Source organism: Mustela nigripes, chromosome 16 (genome assembly GCF_022355385.1).
Source record: "Mustela nigripes isolate SB6536 chromosome 16, MUSNIG.SB6536, whole genome shotgun sequence".
NCBI lineage: Eukaryota > Metazoa > Chordata > Mammalia > Carnivora > Mustelidae > Mustela > Mustela nigripes.
This window is the reverse complement of record NC_081572.1, coordinates 46,971,112-46,990,920: the sequence shown is the minus strand read 5'-3', so window position 1 is coordinate 46,990,920 and position 19,809 is coordinate 46,971,112. Positions and strand designations below refer to the sequence as shown.

The 19,809-nt window shown below is 54.4% G+C and overlaps 1 protein-coding gene across 10 annotated transcripts in view; it reads right to left on the bottom strand.

Moving 5' to 3' along the window:
* Nucleotides 1-18,211, bottom strand: part of LOC132003805 (multidrug and toxin extrusion protein 2-like) — a 49,320-nt gene extending 31,109 nt beyond the window's left edge. For 3 of the 10 annotated variants that reach the window (XM_059379573.1, XM_059379574.1, XM_059379575.1), the window contains exons 1-14: nt 18,027-18,211; nt 17,239-17,340; nt 16,914-16,982; nt 15,989-16,137; nt 15,378-15,420; nt 12,388-12,432; nt 12,077-12,174; nt 11,510-11,607; nt 10,331-10,444; nt 9,530-9,597; nt 8,513-8,621; nt 7,800-7,875; nt 7,305-7,374; nt 3,465-3,559 (exon numbers count right to left, since the gene is read on the bottom strand). In XM_059379573.1, the coding sequence (XP_059235556.1) occupies nt 3,465-3,559; nt 7,305-7,374; nt 7,800-7,875; nt 8,513-8,621; nt 9,530-9,597; nt 10,331-10,444; nt 11,510-11,607; nt 12,077-12,174; nt 12,388-12,432; nt 15,378-15,420; nt 15,989-16,137; nt 16,914-16,982; nt 17,239-17,340; nt 18,027-18,179 (1,289 nt within the window). In that variant the 5' untranslated portion in view covers nt 18,180-18,211. Of the gene's footprint in view, nt 1-336; nt 1,877-2,928; nt 3,032-3,464; nt 3,560-3,639; nt 3,773-7,304; nt 7,375-7,799; nt 7,876-8,512; nt 8,622-9,529; nt 9,598-10,330; nt 10,445-11,509; nt 11,608-12,076; nt 12,175-12,387; nt 12,433-15,377; nt 15,421-15,988; nt 16,138-16,913; nt 16,983-17,238; nt 17,341-18,026 lie in introns of those variants that run through there. The other 7 variants (XM_059379565.1, XM_059379567.1, XM_059379572.1 and 4 more) reach the window with 5 other exon arrangements.
* Between the last annotated feature and the right edge of the window lie 1,598 nt (nt 18,212-19,809).

Here is a 19,809-nt window from a genome sequence, read left to right as displayed (position 1 = left end):
GACATTCTTCGCATAGAACCTCTTAGGGCCTTGGAGACAATTCTTGGGCCCTAAGTTCCCCCCACCCAACTAATCCTTTTTTTGCCTTTATCTATCAGAGGTGGTAATTATCAACTTTAAGTCCTGCTTCCTCAAATTCTTAGCCAAGATTTTCTCAGGCTTTACTTTTTAAGGGAGGGAGGGCTGTGGGGGAGGGGCTGAGGGAGCTTAAGAAAGAGATTCTCCAGCAGACACCTTGCAGAGCACAGAGCCAACACGGGGCTGGATCTCACCACCCTGAGATCGTGACCCGGGCAGAAATCGAGAGCTGGACGCTCAACAGAATGCACCACCTAGGCACCCCTATGGCTTTTTATTTTTTAAAATACCTGTGTAGTAAATACGTTTTTTCCAGCTCTACCCTCGTATCCCCATTTGCTAATCTAAAACAAGCGTTTCCTAAACCTCCACCCAGAACACTAATCCCATGAGGTTTTACACAAAAGTTGATCCCGCCTCCCATTCTGTCGACCAGAATTTGGGAAGCAGCCATATTAGAGGGTCTTCGGCCTGTAGAACATCTGCAGTGCTGGCCTGGGTTGTTTCCCAAACTTACTTGGGCAGGGAACCCTTTGCTCTGAACACTTCATAACCTTAGAACACATTTAAGGAAACGGCGACATTACTTTTCTGTGTTCGGTTGGTTCCCAGTCACTTCCTTGGCTTGCCAGCAGCTCACTAAGGTATGTGTATCCCCCAGACAAGGAGGATCTCCACCTTCTGGGAAGTGGGAGGCCTGGAGTGTCACCGGGTCCAACAACACGAGTTCACAGTGACTCTTGCAAACTGGGATTATGGTCTCTGCTTCCTTTTTGGTTCTTCTATTGGCTCTGATCAATAAATTCATTTTATTTGTGAGTGCGTTTACAGCTCCTGATTGGAAGGGTCTGTGTGTGGCAGGGGAGGCCAGACCACCCTCCACTTCGGAGGCACACGGAGCCTGAAAACGTTCGGCAGTCCCAGGCCTCCAGGAGAAGCATCCTAGAATTGGGGTCGGCACTGTCTTCCACCCGAGGCCACATGGCCTGGCCATCTGGGTCCGGCTGCTCTCATCTGTACCCCGTCCCTGCCCTAAGAGCAAGTGCTTCTCAAGGTCTGTGATCAGCGCGATGCTGATAGAACAGAGGGTCAGCGGAAAGGCAAAGGAGGGTCTGTGGACAGCCACCTGCCTTGTCTGGGTTTTCTGGCGCCCAGATCTGCCAGGGTGTGTGGGACAGAGATGCACGGGGTCCACTGGCCCCAGTCTCGGCATGCCACAAAGGCTTTGTGAACAGACCCGGGCACCAGAGTCTCCTAGAAAATAACGTACTTTTTAATTGGGTGACTGTGTTTCGTGATTGTGTTTTGATTGGAAATCTCCCAGTTGGAAGCCTTGTACATGACCCACTCCTAGCAGCAGCCCCAGCTCTCTCTCAGGTGGGTAGATGGCTTCATCAGGAGCAGACTGGAGAAAACTGTCACACGAGCCGCTGGCCGCGGCTGGTTTTTGGAGCTGTGGTCCAAGCTGCCCCAACCCCCACACCAGATTGGTTGCTTTTGCAGGCAGATGTGGGCGGCAGAGGGTGGGGGTGGGGGGCAGCCGCTCTTGGCTCCCTTTTTGGCTCCAAGCCGCATGGCTAGTGTCTGGTGGTCAGGAACCTGATGACCAGGCCCACCATCAGCATGGCTGACACTGCCCCCAGGGCAGCCCCACGGCGGACGAGCAGCTGTTTCATCGACAGGGGGCTGGCTGGGGCCGACGGGGCTCGGGCTACTTCCGCGGTCCCGAAGAGGTCCACATGGCCCTCGGGCCTCGAATACATCACCAGAGTGATGCCGGGGGAGTTCCCCATAGCCACTGCAGAGGCAACAGGAGCCAACTCAATGGGACTGGGAAGCTGGGGGGCTGGGGGAGAGCAGCGGCCTTAGAACCAGGAGGCCTGGCCGTGAGCATTACACTGGGTGTAATAAATCAGCCTTGGTGCCTGAACATAGAGGAATGGGCCTCATCTACTCCAGAGCAGGATCAGAGGAGGAAATGATGTGGTTAAGTGGGAAAACCTCTCGCCATGTGAGTTTGCCACATAGGGAAAGCTACTGCTAAAATCACATTAAAGGGGTTCCTATCCAAACCCGGCCTCATGATCACGTGCTGAGCGTGACGTTCACATGTCTTCAGAGCGCAAATGCCTGGTTGGACCTGACCGTGGTCTCTTCGCCACACTCTAAGCTGCCCGAGTTCGGTCCACTGGCCCCCTACTGTGCTGCTGAACGCAGAGCCCAGGATGCCAAGAGATCACGGAGATAAGTGAGGCCTCTGGGCTGTGTACACACACGCCCCACACTCCACGCCTGCCTGAGCTAGGAGGGCACCCGGGCCTCGAACCCAGGCCGCCTCTTCATCACAGAGACACTGGATATAAACCAGGGGTGCCCGCCTATCCGATGGGGCACAGAGAGATGGGCAGGGGAAGGTGCCCCCCGCTCCCTGTCCGCAAGGTGGTCCAGCCAGGCTAACCTACCGAGACGAACTGCTATGGGCCAGGATATGACCTTCAGGGAGAAGAACATGCTCTAGGGTCTGACTGGCCCCTGCAATGATGATCTCACCTGTTCCAGTAGCGGGAACACAGGGAAGAGGCCTAAGCTTTCAGCCCTTCTTCCTCATCTGAGAACGTGGCCATAGTCATGACCACACGGGGCTGTGGATGTGAAGTAGCTCACACAGGGCCCCTTAATCCATCGATAGTAGCGTCTCCTCAGTATTTAGGAGGGGACATCCGTACCAAGAGAGGGAACAGCGGGCTGGGCTTGCACAGTCCCCGCTTGGCCCGGGGTCCAGATGCAAGGCTGCCCAGAACGGTGTGCCCCCGGCAGGTGTGTGCCCCGCCAACCTGTTCCGCGCATTACCTGAAGACGTGACGGCTTTCGCAGGCCCGGGTTGGGGGGCCATGGTCGCCACGGTCACCGTGCTGTCAGGGCTCTGCGGCAGCAGCCCCGCATGTTTCTGAGCCTACGAAAGCAAGAGCTCGCCTGGGTCGGCCTCCTGATCACCACTGGCCTTGCCAGCGCCCTTCCTTAACACACGGTAATCTTGGGGTGCCTGGGTGGCTCCGTTGGTTACGCGTCTGCCTTCGGCTGGGGCCACACGCTCAGGGACTTGTCTGGGTTCAGCCTTGTTTGACTGAGCTCTTTGTTTTTGTTCGGGTTTCCAGCAGCTTGGGCTGGCTAAGGAAGGGTTTTGGTGTGTGCACTTCTCCTTGTGGTTGGAGAGCTCCCTGGCACCGTCTGGGGTCCCCCCGCAACGACGGGAGCGGATGTGGAGGCCGAGGCGGCCTCTCCGTGCCCCCATCCCACCAGATCGCTGCTCCCCCATGTGCCCTGAGCACTTTGGGGGAGCAGTCAGTCTGCACACTTGGCCAGGCCAGGGCCCACTGCTCGCTCACCTCCTCTGCTGCAAGCTTCCAGTCCATCCGGGCGGTGTAGACAGCAAAGGCAACAGCGCCCAGGAGGCCACAAACCAGCATGCCCAGCCAGAGGCCTGCGGGAGACAAGAAGCCATGGGGACAGAGCGTCCGAGGGCCCCCCAGCCCTGTTCTTACTTTCCCTGGCAGCACATACCCATGATTCTCATTCTGACTACAAAGGTCAGCACGATGCCCACGGGCAGACCGATGACATAGTACATGATGGCATTCACAATGGCTCCGAAGGCCTGCTTGCCGGTCCCTCTCAGGACTCCACCGTACACGCACTGGGAGGGGAGGCAGAGAGGGGCGGGAGACTGATGGCAGGTCTCCTGCCATGGGCTCCCTTCTAAGCCACTCCCGTCGCAAGGCCTGCTTTCAGCCAGCCCCGGGACAGTGCTCTCGTTCCCTCCTGTGGGGAGACCGAGTCGGGGCCAGTCACCCCCACCCATCTTCATCTGCACACCGTGACCACCTCTTTAGAAAATCAAGGTAGGGCCGGTAACCAACCACCAGCCGGTCCAGGAAACAGGACCAATGTCATATAGAGTTGTGCTCATGGAGTTGTGCCAGGTGGCCTTCCCACTGCTGCTGTGGCAAATTCCAGTAAATCAGCAACATGGAACAAGGCACAGGCACGGTTTCCCGGCTCTGGAGATTATGAGTCCGAAATGGGTCTTGCTGCGCTAAAGGCAGGGCAGGTTCCTACTGGAGGCCGGAGGAGAGAATCCGTGTCCCTGCCCTTTGCAGCTTTGAGAGGCTTCCCTGCATTCCTTGACTCTTGGCCCGCAGACAGCGGTGACACCACCACATGTGTCTGGCTTACGTCTTCCTTCTGCCTCTGGGCCTCCCTCTCTCACTTATGAGAACCCTCGTGATTACGCTCTGGATAATCCGAGACCATCTGCCCCAGCTCTAGATCCTTCTTCACGAGATCCCGTCTGCAAAGTCCCTCCTGCCACCTGACCTTCACGGGCCTGGGGATTTGGATGTGGAGAGGTATCTTTGGGGTGGGGGGCCTGATTCTGGAAACCACACGGGGCGAGCAAATGTGTCCCCTGTTATAGAAACTCCTCTGGGGAAAAACTAGCTCAGCTTTATCTTTCTAGGCTCCTCCTCCCAGCCTGATCCCTGACCTAGTGCTCGAAGGACTACAGCCACGGTTCATGTTCCGTCTGATGTGTCTGAAGCACAGACACTTGGTTCTTTTTCTTTCCCGTAAGTATAAAGGATGTGCCGGTTTCTGTGGTTTGTTTGGTACACTTTGAGCAAAGAGGCAATGTGTGCAGGAGGCGAGACGGTACCTCTTGAACTTGGAAATGAGGCCTTTGGGTTACTCATGTTTTATCTATTGTGACATAGAGGGTATTTTGGGGTTAGAAAAAGACTCCTCCCAAATGATGAATGATGTGGTCTACACAAGTATTTCTCAGTGTTGGGCTCTAGGGGACATTTGGCAATGTCTGGAGATGGTGTGGGATGGTGGGGAGGGGTGTGTGACTGGAACCTACTGGGTTGAGACCAGGGATGCTGCTAAAGGAGGTTTACAACAAGGAATTATCCATCTGAAATGTTATAGTGCCAAGCCTGCGAAGCCCTTTAGAGCATTTTGAATTACATGGATAGTCTCCAGTGCCCAGCACATAAGGCGGGCCAGGGCCCGCTGCCACTACCTCCTGTCCCCTCCTCTCCAGCGCCAAGGAAGCTAAGCCTAAAATTGAAGGGAGAAAAAACAAACCCAGAAAACCAAACTGAGTTGCGAGATAGCTGCAGGTTGTAGAGGAGATGGAAGTCACAGAAGCCCCCCAGTAAATTCCCAAATAAAACAACAGGCCATGGGAAAAGGTCACACATGCGACATTCTCCGGGATGGGTCTGTGCCAGAGCACACGACAATTAAATTAGAGACACCGACAAAGAAAGAAATCTGGGAAGACCCCCAATACTGGAAGGTAACACACACTTCTGTGGTTCTTTTTTTTCTTGGAAGTTAATACGTTTCTAAACCTGTGGGTCAAAGAGTAAAGAACAGGAGAAATTGTAAGATAGCTGGAATGCAAAGTAAAACAACATAGCCAATGAATTAGATGCCACTAATGCAGTGCTTAGAGATGTGTAACTTTAAATGCCTAGATCCAAAAAGAAGGAAGGCCTCATACTGAGAGCCTATAAAATTAACAAGTCAGGAAATTACAGATGCTGGTGAGGATGCGGAGAAAGGGGAACCCTCCTACACTGTTGGTGGGAATGCAAGCTGGTGCAGCCACTCTGGAAAACAGCATGGAGGTTCCTCAAAAAGTTGAAAATAGAGCTACCCTATGACCCAGCAAGGGCACTACTGGGTATTTACCCTAAAGATACAAATGTAGTGATCCGAAGGGGCATGTGCACCCAAATGTTTACAGCAGCAATGTCCACAGTAGCCAAACTATGGAAAGAACCTAGATGTCCATCAACAGATGAATGGATAAAGAAGATGTGGTATGTATGTGTGTGTGTGTGTGTATATATATATATATATATACATATATAATGAAATACTATGCAGCCATCAAAAGAAATGAAATCTTGCCATTTGAGATGACGTGGATGGAACTAGATGGTATTATGCTTAGCAAAACAAGTCAATCAGAGAACGACAACTATCATATGATCTCCCTGATATGAGGAAGTTGAGATGCAACATGGGAGGCTTGGGGGGTCGGAAAAGAATAAATGAAACAATTTGGGATCGGGAGGAGACAAACCATAAGTAACTCTTAATCTCACAAAACAAACTGAGGGTTGCTGGGGGAGGGGGTTTGGGAGAAGGGGGTGGGATTATGGACATTGGGGAGGGTATGTGCTTTGGTGAGTGCTGTGAAGTGTGTAAACCTGGTGATTCACAGACCTGTACCCCTGGTGATAAAAATATATGTTTATAAAAAATAAAAAATTTAAAAAAATCAATTAATGTGATTCTATCATATTGACAAGGGACAAAAGTCACTTGATTATCTCCATAGACACAGGAAGGGCATTCTAGAAAATCCCAACACCATTCATGAGAAAATGTTTTATCAGACTAGATCTTCCTCAGCCTGATGAAGGGCATTTATAAAAATCCTACAGATAACATTTCAAGCTGAAAGATTGAACCCTTTTGCCCTAACGTTTGGAGCAAGGCATAGAGAAGCTCTGTGTGTATCCCTCATACTGGAGTCAAGTTCCAGCCACGTGGAAAGGGGGAAAAAACTCTTGATTCCCAGAAGATCTGATTCTATACAAGTATCTTAAAGGAATCCACACACACAGACTACTCAAATGAGTAACAAAGCCACAGGCTAAAAGAACTCAAGATGTGAGGTAGAAGATACAGGGTTCCAAATTCTGCTTCTAAAAGGAGATATTAGTGTTTTCTTTTTTTTTTTTTTCAAATGTGATGCTCTTAAAAATTCATGTCATTCTGATCTGCACTAAATGGGACCCGTCTTGTAGCACTCAGAGATGCAGAAAACTCGGGTCCCTCAGTACTCTGGGATGACTCCCTCCCTCTCAGGTCCCTTTGCTCCAGAACAGGGTGGAGGAGTTAATGCTGGTGCAATCTTTCTCGCTAATCTCCATTGTGTTTTGACTTGATGGAAGACTGAAGGGAAGAGTCATCATTGTTTTGAATAACAATAGAATTAATCCAAGCCAAGGTTTTGGGCATTTACTATATACAGTTAGCCCTTTACCTGTTTCAGTGAGTTAATCCTGGCATCCCATGGAGGCCTCAGGGAGCGCCCATGAACTTGGACTTGGACTGGGGGGTCGGCTTCCCACCAGGGCAGTACTTACACAGACGGCCTCAAACAGCTGAAAGACGATATAGACCGGCAGGACCTTGTTCACCAGTGCCATGACTTCTCTGCAGAAGACACAGGGGAGAACATTCGTGAGGAGATCTAGGGCATGACCATGTTCTTATCTCCCCTCTGTTCCACCACCTCCTGAAAAGGATCGGGAGAGAAGAAATGGCCCCAGATGAACCTGACATTCCTGGTGCTGAGTTTCTGCATGTGTGTCTGTGTTCTTAAACTCCAGAAGAGCGATCCCTCCCACTTTCCTACCGCCCTCCGGTCAGCATCGTGTCCAAGTAGGTGACAGACGCCGCCGTCTGGGGACAGAAGCAGAGCCAGCTGCTAACTAGCTTCCTCCCAGTGAGAGCAAAGTCTGGTCTAGTCCCGCTTCCTCTGGACCCAGTGCCAAGCCAGTCGGCCGTGCGACCCTGAGGGCCAGCCGCCAGCCACTCTGGCATTTCCCAGAAGTGAGTGAAGAGAACTGATTACCTACTCATCATTTGTAAAAATATGCCCCAGTTTGTTTTTCAGGAGGCTCAGCAGTACGGCCACAACCAGCGAGGTCCCAACTGGAAGAGACAAAAGGAAGTACATTTGTCCCCGAGCACCCCACCCTACCCCCACCCCAAGCACCCCACCCCACCCCAACCCCAATCGCCGGAGGAGCCCAGCTGAGGACCCCTCAAGGCAGGACAAGGGAGGGACTGTCCTTCCTCTTCTGGTTCTCCAAGTGGGCTTTCTGGACCAGCGGCTTCCGCATCCCCTGGTAACTTGCTCACAATGTGGGTTCTTAGGCCCCCCTTCCTGGGTCAGAAACTGTGGGGGAAAGCCCAGTGGTGTGTGGACTGACACAGCCGTCAGGCCGATTCTAATGCAGCCGAAAATCTGAGAACCGCCACTCTCCACAAAAGCCAGAAGGAGGACAGATTGGCTTAGCCCGGGGCGGGGGTGGGGGGGTGGGCAGGCCCCCAAGCTCCTGGGGGTGCTGGGAGAGCAAATTTGCAAAAGGGCCCAGGACAGCTGGAGGGAGAAGCCTGGGGAGGAAGGGACTTCACATGGTCACACACTAAGGTAAGGGCTGGAAAGGTTGTGTCAACTCAGCCCCGGAGGGGTTCTCTGGGGGCCCAGTGGGGCTGGTTTCTCCCTTGCTCCAGGGCTCCAACTTTCCAAGACCCTTCCCCGCTACCACCAGAGGACTCTACCCACCTGTGCAAAGCATGCCGGAGATGGCTGACCGCTTAGCTTGGGCAGTGTCCGCGGCTCCCAGGGCCATCCCCACCCGGACACAGACCGCGTTGCTGAGCCCCAGGGGAATCTGGGATCACAGGTAACAAGGGGCGGTCAGTGGAGCCAACCTGAATGGGGTGGGTGGGTCCTGAGCCAGGGAGAGGCCAGGGCTGGGGTGGAGCGCCCCTCCCACCCTCCAATCCAGGCCAAGAGGGAGAAGAGAAAGAAGACAGGACGGGTCCCTGGGAGGCGGCATGAGTAGAGAGGGCTGTCTGGCTGCGGTGGGGGAGAGGGACTGGGGATGCCCTGAGCCAGCCAGCCGTCCCCACCCTCTCCAGAAGATGTCACAAGGCGACTCGTGAGTAAACACATTTTTCAGAGGCAGCTGTGGTCTTAGGTATGCCAGAAAAACCAAGTTTTGTGGAAACCATTTGTAAAATAAAGCCCCTTATACATGAGTGCTGTAAGTGTAGAGACTTTTGTGAGTCATTTCCTTAAGCCCAGGGTCACAGACTGCCTGTCCCCAGGAGGCTGGCAGATACACACCTGAGTGACAAGGGACAACTCACGTCACTGTGGGAGAGCTATGGGGACTGTGGTGGGGAACAGGGAGGTCCCCTGCCCCTGCCACCAGCACAACGAGGGAATGCCATCACCCAGCTCTCGCTGACTCGGGAATGCCGGGAGTGTGGGCCCACCGCTAAATGGAATGTTCCATTTTTCAAGAGAATGCAAAAATTTTACCATGTGAAATTTCCCCCATTGTTAAATGGTGATGATTTAAAAAAATTCTAACACCACACTTTTAGTTCAGTATTACCACCTGTGGAGCAGCTGGCCCAGCAGGTTCCAGACCTGAATGGGCACAGAGGGTCCAGGAGGGTCCCTCAGGACAGAGATGGCCCTTAGGGTGACGGCCCGCCCCTCTTTTGTGACACCCCAGGCCATCAAGGGGGCCAGGCCAGCATGAAGGGTGTGGCCCCAGAAGAGACTCACCATGTAGACTACGGTGGCCAACTCGTAGAGTATGGCTTGGCCAGAGAGGTCCAGCACGCTGATCAGGCCTGCAGGGGGGAGTGGGGGGGGACAGGGGGGGGGGGGGCACACAGTCAGCACCCAGTCCTGGGGACCTCTAAGAGATCAGGATTTGGACGCTGACGGCCAAATGATTTCCAAGGGCTGATTTGCAATGGAAGATGTTCCTTCCTGGCCTTCAACCTTCCAGGAAAATCCCAGTGGAATTTTCTGGAGGCTGTTGCCTGTATGGTTTGACTTTCCAGTCCTTGTTGTACCTCAGCATGGCGAGTAAGAGAAAGAGACCTGGGCCAAGGTCAGGAGAGCTGAGCTTGGGTCCCAGCCCTGCCACTGTGCAGCTCTGTGCAACTCTGGACAGTTTCTTGTTCTTGGAACTCAGTTTACCTGTCTAAATGGGGGGCAAGGACTAGCCCAGAAGGTTTCCCTAGGCCATTCTTGCACGGGCCTGATTCTCAGGGTGTATGGACGCCGCCCTGGGTGTTTTGATGAGAACACACACGTCACACCCCAGCTGGTTCAGTCCCTTGCTTCCTCAGAGACTCAACCACCTAGCCCCAGGCACCTGCTGGGTTCTAGGCCTTTTGCTGGGTGGTGCTAGGGTCCTGACATGAAAGGCTAAGGCCTGCCTTGAGGGAGCTCACGACCTCATAGGGGGATGAGAGAGCCACAGGCCCAGCCTGGGCCAGGCTGCTGAACTGCCCGCTTGCGGAGGAGGTTTCGGAGATGCGCACACGGTTCTCTGAGCCATGCTCGTCCACTTACCCATGAGGAAGCTCCCGATCTCGTAGGCCCACCACTCGATGCACACCATGAGCATGCTGGGAATCGCCAGAGAGAAGAAGGGGCCCCAGTCCTGCAGACACTGGCTGGACCAGCCTAGGAACAGAAGCCCCCATTAGGGGGCGGGCCAGGAGCCAAGGCGCATGCCCGCTCACTGCAGCCCCCTCCCCCCCCCCCCCCCCACCGCAGGCCTCCGGCTCTCTGGCTTCACCCACTCCTGGCTTAGCTCAGCAGGTGTAGGCACTTCGCATTCTGCATGGGGTGTGCCAGCCGGTCACCCTGTGGTGCGGGAGGACGATGCAGGGCGGGGCACCTGCTCACACAAGGGGCACCACGGGGAGGCTTGGGATGGGAGCCTGGGTCACGGTGACAGTCCCCACTCTGCCTGCTACACCACGGCGGGATCTTGGGCAACTACCCTGCCCTTTCGGGGCTCCATTTCCTCATCTGAAAATCTGAGTTGTCTTTGCCCTGCCTCTCTGGAAGGGTTTTTGGGAGGATGGCATGAGGTCAAGGTTGCTGAAAGGATTCTCAGGGCAGATAGGGCTGTGTAGACATGGACAGTGAGGTGGGGAGGGGGGTGCATCCCAGACTCCCTGCCCGGTGACTGAGGCCCCAGCCACAGAGCTGGTTTTGAAATGCCTGGAAGAGGACCCTATGGTCTGCAGAGTTAGGTTTCAGGAGGCAGGAAAGCTCAGAGAGCCACAGGTTTGAGTCCGGCCCCACCATGTGTTGTCTCTGGCATTTTGGGCAAATCATTTAAACTCACTCTGTTTCCTCTGTGTAAATAAAATGGGGATAATAAGGTGTCATGAAGTTTAACTGGGGTCAGAAATGTCGGGTGCTGGGCCTGCTGCTGACACCTAGGATTTCCCCTGTGTCCTCACCCTGACATCAGGGAGCAGGCCAGAAAGCACCCTGGGGCTGTCCCAAGCAGGGCTCTGTACCATGTCACATTTGATGGGGCGGGGTCCTGAGGGGTAGAGCAAAAGGGAAGGAGACCCTGAGGGGAAATGGAGGCAAGCCCGAAGATAGGGTCCCTCCAACGGGGCTCTAACCGGGTCTTCTGTCCCCCTGCCAAATGCACACCCTGGACCCATGCCAGGGTCCTGCCTGCTGCTTGTCTGCTCAGCCCCCCAAAGGCAGGGCAGCCCCCTGCACCTGCCCATGTCTCCAGGTGCAGCTTCTTCAGCACAATGTAGAGAAAGAGGAAGATGGTCTGCACGAAGAAGGAGAGAGTGCTGGCGAAAGCAGAGCCCCTGGGAAAGGAGAGAGAGCAGGGCTAGGGCTAATGTCCGACTCTGGTCCTAGGGGTTGGGGCTCCCCTGCTGAAGACAGCACGGAGGGGAAGGGGGCCCAGGCATGGCTCAGCTAGCACCCCCATCCCGGGATCGGCCACAGGACCCTCTAGTGCCGTAGGCACCATGATGACAGAGTCCCTGGAGTCACCGAGGCAAGTCCCCACTCTCGGCCTTTCCTGGTGGGCTGGGGCATGGATGAAGAGGGCTCCTCTCCCCCTCTCCTTGGTGGAGAGTCCCCCAGAATCTGAGGGACCAGTAGGACCCCCAATTCCTCACTTGGGGACACCCCACTTCTGGATGACTGAGGCAGCCCCTATGGTTCTGGTGAGGTGAGGATGGTGACCGATCCGCCCCACTCAGGGGTGGGGTGCCTGGGGAACAGTGGTCCCTGATGGGGCCCCTGAAGCCCCCCAGTACCGGAGCTCACCTGACCCCCAGTCTCAGCATGGAAACCAGGATGTAGTTGGCCAAGCCATTGATGCAGTTGCCCACAATGCCACTGAAGACTTGGGGCCAGACGATTCCCTGAAATAAATGAAGGGGGTGGGGGGCAGGGGCGAGGGGTGTGGCCCAGCCCAGGCTTATCCCCGGGGTTGGAAAGAGGCCGGGACCATGCAGCTCCTTGCTAGGCCTTGATCAGTCTCAGAGATCGTGTAGAAAAGCCCCAGGCACCCCTTCCCACTGGAATGGGGCAGTGTGCTGGGACCAGGGGTCGCCCCTCTAGCTAGAGAACTGTACCTGATTTTGCAAATATTTTGCCAGCAGGACATAAAGGAAAAATGCCTGTGTAAAATAAAAACAAAACAAAACAAAAAACCAGACACACAGATAAACAATGACTATATCAAAGCACGAGATGACCATCAATAGGAATTTCTTTGATACCTGAGTATGGTGCTCTTACTTCACCAAAGTGTGCCTGGGGCCCCCTGGGGTGGGCTGAAGCCTGCTGAGCCATCTTGGGTGCTCTGGCCCTGCTTAGGAGGATAGAGGCCCCCTCGGGGCTCCTGCTTGGTTGTAGGGAGGGACAGATAGGGAGGGAGGGTTGGCTCCAACAGAGAGCACAGCTCCGCAGGCTTGTTTAAGAGGCTGAGCACCTGGCAGAGAGCTCCTGGCTGCTGACCCTGACTATCCATCAGCTCAGGTAGGCCACCCAGGTAGGCACCCAGCAGAGCCCTGATACACAGACTGGGACCACCCTTGAGCCTGGCTCCGGCTGCTGAAAACAATAATCTGGGGGGAGTGGTCTTGGGCTGGTAGGGAGTGAGAGGGGGGCTGAGCAGGGTGGCCGTCAGTAGTTCCGGTTGAGTAGGCTCAAGTCCCCACAGGGTGGCAGGAGGACAGAGAGGGCATGTGTGCTGGGGGCTCTGTCCCTGCCCCTCTTCTGTCCTCTGTCAAAGCCTGGCCCTGGGCCTGTGCCCTCCTGCCCTACCCCTTCCCTTAGGCCTCTGGTTCACTTCAGTATAGCCCAGTGCTTAAGAGCAAGGAGCCGGAGCTAGATTGCCTGCGTTCAAGTGCTGGCTCTGCTTTCTCATGAGCTGTGTGATCTTAAGCAAGTTGCTTAACCTCTCTGGGCCTCAGTTTCTTCATCTACGATGGGCATAATCATCTCTGTGAATACTGCATATTCATCTCTACATATATATGTGAAGTTAATAATAACGTCAGATGCTCACAAAACAGTATATGGCACGTTTAAGCATGCCAAGTGTTAGGTAAGCATTATGTAAATGATACTTGGCACTTTTATTATTGCTTTACTGGTCAATTTTACAGTAACATTTTATGGGAGGGACTTGCTTTATTCGATAAAGGAGTTGCTACAGTGATAACGTTATAGGTTGTTTTCCCCTAGCCCAGCCCTGCTGGCCCTGTCTGGCAAGATGCCAAAGAAGTGCTGTGGTTCCAAGGACGCCATCCCTGACCCACCATCTCCTGCCAGTCATGTGTCTCACTAAGCCTCAACAAATCAAAGAGGGTAGCAGTGGATTCCTGAGCAGACATACCGACCACTGGGGCCGGCCAGAAATCTCAGAAACTGACTTGACTAGATGCCCTGCTTAGCTGGTATTTAATAAATTAATAGAGAAAGGAGAGAATAAGCAATCATGAGTTCTAGTTAAAGTTTATTAGCTAGAGTAGAGCCTTAAGGATAAGAATAAAAATCATAGGAAGGCTCAAAGACCACACAGAGGCAAATGTTTATATAATCTTGCAATGACAGGGGAATAAGTGTTTTTAAACTCATCAAAGACCCCATAAAAAAGAAGGTTATGGATCTGTTATGTATACATTAGAAATTCTTTAGTCCAAAAATACTAAAAAATTAAAAGGCGAGTGACAAGCTTAAAAAATGAAAAAAGTGTGTGCCATATAGGACAAAGGGTTATTAGTTAACAAGAGTTATAATAAGTAGAAAAAGTTTGACCCAGGGGCTCCTGGGTAGCTCGGTCCATTAAGCATTGCACTCCTGTTTCTGCTCAGATCATGATCTCAGGGTCGTGAGATCAAAGCCTGTGTCGGGCTCTGTGCTCTGCAGGGGTGGGGGATGGTCTGCTTGAGATTCCCTCTCTCCCTCTGCCCCTTCCTCCCTCCCTTTCCCTCTCTAAAATAAATAAATAAATAAATCTTAAAAAATAAAAAGATGAATCCACTAAAATAAGCAAAGGGAGCGGACCGTTCACAGAAGAACAAAATGATCAATAAAGACATAAAAAAAAAGGTTCATTAGCAATTAAACGCCTGTGACAGCTATTTCGGATCAGAAAAAAAAATGTTAGTAACAATACTCTGCACTCGTGAAGTGTTGCTAGTCGGGGAGAATGGGTACTGACTAGCCATTGCCAAAGCAACTCCAGTTTCCATAAAGCACCTGAAGGAAATCGTTACAGGTGTTCGGGAAGATTTTTCTTTTCTTTCTTTTTTTTTTTTTTTTTAAGGTTTTATTTATTTATTTGACAGACGGAGATCACAAGTAGGCAGAGAGGCAGACAGAGAGAGAGAGGGAGAAGCAGGCTTCCTGCTGAGCAGAGAGCCCGATGCCAGGGCTCGATCCCAGGACTCTGGGATCATGACCTGAGCCGAAGGCAGAGGCTTAACCCACTGAGTCACCCAGGCACCCCCCGGAAGATTTTTCTGTAAGAGTGTTTATCACACTCTTCTTTTTGATAGTGAGTACTGGAAACAACCAAAATGCCTACCAGAAAGGGACTGGTCAACACATTGTGGCACTGGAGGGGGCTTCATGGCCTTCGAAATGGATGCGGAAGGCTATTTATAATCATATCCAGAGATTAACAATGTATTGGAAAGGGGAAAAGCAGGTTACAATACAAGATACACACACGGACCCTCTTTCCAACCAGGCATGTGTCCAGCGAACAGAAATAACCCCGGAAAGAGAGATTACCCTATATTCTCTCTGGGAGGCAGGACCAGAGGTGATTTAAAATTTTTCATTTCCACGCCTCCCACGATTTCTCCAATGAAAGGTCTTCTAATCAGAAAACATGCTACTTCTTAAATGAGCAATCTTAAATGGACTGGCAGGAGACCCAGATTCCCCTCTTGCCTTCTGCTGCCCTCAGTGGCCGCGGGCTCACGGGCCTTCCCAGCATACAGCATGGAAAAGCATGGATGAGCAGGGAAAAGCATGATCGAGCAAATGGCCAGAATCTAAGGGAGTGGAAGTCCACCCTCCTCCAGGCTCGCCAGCCAGAGGCACTTACCGGAAGTGCTGGAATGAAGATCAGCACGTACTCCTGGGTTAGTCTGCAAGAGAGCCAGGAGGTCCAGAGCTGTCCAGGCTGTACCCTCCGCAACAGGGGTGGGGACTGGGAGGCTGCCTGAGAAGCACTCTGGGCACCCCAGGTTTGAGGAGAACCTTTGCCTCTACTTCACAGGGTGCCACTACTATGTTCTAGGAAGGTTCCAGGAGTGGGTGGGAGGGCCCAAGGTCCTAAAGCTTGGGGAACTTCAATTGGAAGTCACATGCGGTGTATAAGAGGGGGTGGGGAGAAGCAGAGAGCTCATCCATCTAGAAGCAAATGAAATGCACGTCCTACAAAACAAACAAGGTATTCCCAGGTGGGGGCACAAATGCAAATCCCTTCTCTTTTCTCCTTTCCTCCCAAATTAAAACTGGCCTCGTGTCTGCTCCCTGCTGGCCGCAGCTGGAACAGCATGCCAGGAAGGGAGAGATGGGAACTTGGGGATCCTGGAACCTCCCCCTACAAGGGGCACCTGTGACTGCTGGAGACCCAGAGAAGCACAGGGTGGGGGTGGGGGTGTGCTAGGGAGTGGTCCTTTTTAGGGAGTCCTGGCAGATGCCAAGCCGTACCTGGACACGGCCGGGTCCTGCCGGAAGAGCAGCAGGATCTGCTGGGTGTTGAGGAAGAGGGCCCAGCAGGGGAAGCAGCAGAGAAGGAGAACCAGGGTCCCCCTTTGCAGAATGACCCCCACATGCTTCTTGTTGGGGCTGCCGAAGCTCTGCAAAACAGCTCAGTCCTGGGTCAGGCTGCCCACACCTTCTGTACCTGCCCTCTGGCCTCCACCCCGTTCCCTCCATGGCTCTTAGGCTCTTTCTGATGGGGGAGCCCAGCTAGGGCGTCAACCTCCTAGTGGCGCTAGTGCTGTGGGGATGGACCTGGGACATCGTTGGCAGCCAGCCAGGCCTGGGGAGTGGGCCTCTGGCACCCCCTGATTACAGCCTGGAGAGGGCCCCTCTGGGCTCAGCCTGCTCGCAGAATTACAACAGCGGTATTTACCGAGCACTAGCTCCATGCCAGGCCCTGTGGCCAGCCTCTGTCTACCCTTGTCCCCAGGTCTTCAAAAGCCCCTACCAAGGAGGGCCTCATTCTCCCAACTACAGCTGGAGCAAGGGAAGCTCCAAGAACATCTGTCAAGTCTCCATGCTGCTAAGTGGCAGCCAGGACCAAGCCCAGGTTGCCAGGTCCACTGTGAGTCCAGACCCCCCTCCCCAGGACAGCTGAGCCCCCCCGGGCTGTGGGCCCCCAAGGGCGGGAGGGTTCCCACAGGTGCACCCTCGGTATTTGACACCTGAGGTCAGGGAACGGCCTCCACCCCGTTCCCTCCATGGCTCTTAGGCTCTTTCTGATGGGTGGAGTCCCTGATAGCATTGGGGTCCTTGCAGGCAGGCCGGGAGCAGCTGTCCCCGGGGCCTGTTTGATGGACTCCCAGAGCCAGGCATCACTGAAGGGCCTTCAGTGGGCGCCCTCCTGCCCGGCTCCCGGAGGCCCACCTACCTGGGACATCAAGGTGTCACATGCTGAGGACAAGCCCAATCCTATGGAAACTCCACAGACATTGACAAACTGGAACCATGCATGGGAGAGAACACAGGGCTGGTCAGGGGCTGGGGGCCGAAGGAGGGGAACCCAGGGGCTACCCGGTGTCTGGGGGCTGAGCCAGAGATCCCCTTCCTGCCCAGGCCCTGCCTGCACCTGCTGTGTGACACAGGCCCAGCCCCCCTCCTCCCCAGGCCCAGCTGTGAATGCAGCCATCAGCCCTCCTGCTATGTCTCGGGTGGGGGGAGGATAGGGCATCCCCACATGGCCTGGCTATACTCACGGCCACCGAGAGGGTCACTGACGCCAGCTCCAGCTTGCCCAGGTGCCCACAAAACACTGAACTCACAACATGGATCATGAAGGTCAGCACCTGGAACAAAAACTAGGGGACAACGGCCGGGGTCAAGGGCCCTGCACTGCCCAGCCCCACACTGAAGGGGGCTCGTACCGGAGACCCACCGAAAAACACGGCTGCCGGCCCGGAGCGCAGAGAGCTGAACCCAAACATCTCATAATCCCATGGTGTTGTTCATAATAATTGGTCAGTCCTTATACTGGGCTGAGTAATGGCTGAGTAATGGCTGTGTTTCGCCTGGAACTTTCGTAGGGAGAGTGTACTGATTAGTCTTTATGGTGAGAAGAAAAAAAAGTATCTAAAACAATTTTCCCATTGGAAATAGAATGGGTAGGTGACCCCTGCTTCCCCTTGCAAACGGCAAGGCGGGGCCTGCAGACTCTTGCATGAATGGGTCTCACTGGTCATCCCAGGGATTTGACCCGGCCTTCCCATTTGTTTCTGGAGGAGGACATGCCTGCCCCTTCGGAGTCGGGGCTGCTGGCTGCTGAGCGAGGTCAGGCCCCACGACCACCCCAGGCACTGTCTGAGGACAGCTGTCCTGCTGTCTGTCACCTGCTCTGGGTGGTGGCCCCTGCTACAGCCTGCACGTGGTCAGCGTGGGCAGTTTCTGGGGAGGGGTGTGAGCAGCTTCTGGCACAGCCCGCATCACATCTGGACAGCAGCCGCCCCCTAGCCTTACCACCTACCCGCCCCCAACTTCACCCTCTTACCAGGGGTCCGGAAAGGACGAAGAGCGTCCACACCTCAGCCCCAAAGCCAATGGGGACCAGCCTGCGGAGGGCAGGGCAACAGCCCCCTCGGTCTTGGGGGGCTGTGTCTTGAACTCTGTCCATTCCGAGACCAGGCTGCTGTCCGTCCTGCATGCCTGGGCACTCTCCTCAGCCAGCCTTGTCCAGCCAAGCCCATGTTACCTTGTGGCCTGGCTAATGAGTAAGGGACAGGAGGAGGGGCCCCTGCAGCAACCTATGGAACGGGTCCTGTCTCCTGGCACTGTGGTCCGGTTGCCCAGCCCACTGGCTCTGTCACCAGGGGAGGACGACATGGAGCCCTGGGCACCTGGGATCACCCAGGCTGATGCTTGTGGGAGGCTTGGGTCTGCTGTCCCAGGGTGGTCAGCTGCAAAGCCCCAGGAGGAGATTTGGGGCATTATGGGGGTGTGCTGGTTCTGGGGGTGAGCGTGGGATGGCCTGGCTAAGGCACTGGGCATCCTATACTCTGGCATGACTGTGCCCTCAATGACTCCCGCTTCATAGATGGAGCAATGAAGACCGCCCACCCATACCCACACTTGCAGGGAGGGAGCCGCCAGCAGGACCCCAGGACACAGCCCCTGTGGACGCCAGACAGAGAGAGGAGGAGAGGGAAGAGAGAAGGGTCAGGATGCAATCGAACAAGGTTTTGGAGCACACGCTGCTCCCCCCCTCCCCACGCACACGCAGATCCTTGCTTCACTCAGACTCCCAAATGCTTGGCCATTCTGTGCACCCCAGTGACCTGGGCAATAGCTCTTCCTGCCCCCATTCTGTCGAGCGCCTAGTGCGAATTTCTACAACCCCCACATGACACAGCAAAACTAGCTGCCACTGACAAAGAAGAGCAAGGAGACATTTTATTAATGTTGCAGTGTGACCGAAACAAGGCAGGGCCATGGGCTGTGTGGCTTGGGGCTACAATATGATGTGGCTCCTGTGATGCCTTCTCCAGATCTTCTCTCCTTTCTGGGCTGGTTTGGCTTTGACTCTCGAAAGGGTGACCAAACCTTTTCCTTCATTCCTGGGCACCTGGGCCTCAGGGGTGGGGGTGGGGAGGTCTTTGTTAGGTGACATCTGCTGTCCCCAGACCGGGGTATCCTGCCAGTCTAGGCCCTCTCCCATACTCCTGCGTCTGTGAAGTGACTTGGTCCTCAAAACCATTCCCACAACCATTCCCATGAACGTTTCCCAGGATTCTTACATAAGCCAAAAATGCCTACATTTCCCTCTGGATAAAGCTCTTCTTTCCCACACTGCTTTCAGGCCCCAGTGTGTCTGGGGTCCAGGCCTAGGGTGTTAGGAACAGGGACTAGGACCCAGGGGCCATGTGGGTGCTGCCTCAGGCACAGGGGCGCAGTGGGAACTGCCTTCTCCAGGTGGGGCGTTTCAGGATCTAGAATCTTCCAAATGCTCCTGGATGACCGAGGTTGACAAGATTTCCAGAGCGTGGTCTGGCAGGCTGCAGACCCAGCCTCCGCGCCTGGTGTTCTAGGACTCTAGCCGAGGCAACCAAAGTGGAGTCGAGCAGCATCTCAGAGGCCCTGGCACCCTCCTTCAGGGAAGTAAAAGCTCGGGGGTGGGGGTGTCAGCCCCCCTCTCCAAGCTGCCCAGCGATAATATGAGCAGAGAGCAGCGGTGGCGGAGGTGGGGGGTTCCTGTCCCCACATCCCCTTTGGCCTCCGACAACACACACCACGCAGTTCAGCCCCGGGGGAGCACGACTATGAAGCCCCATGACTTG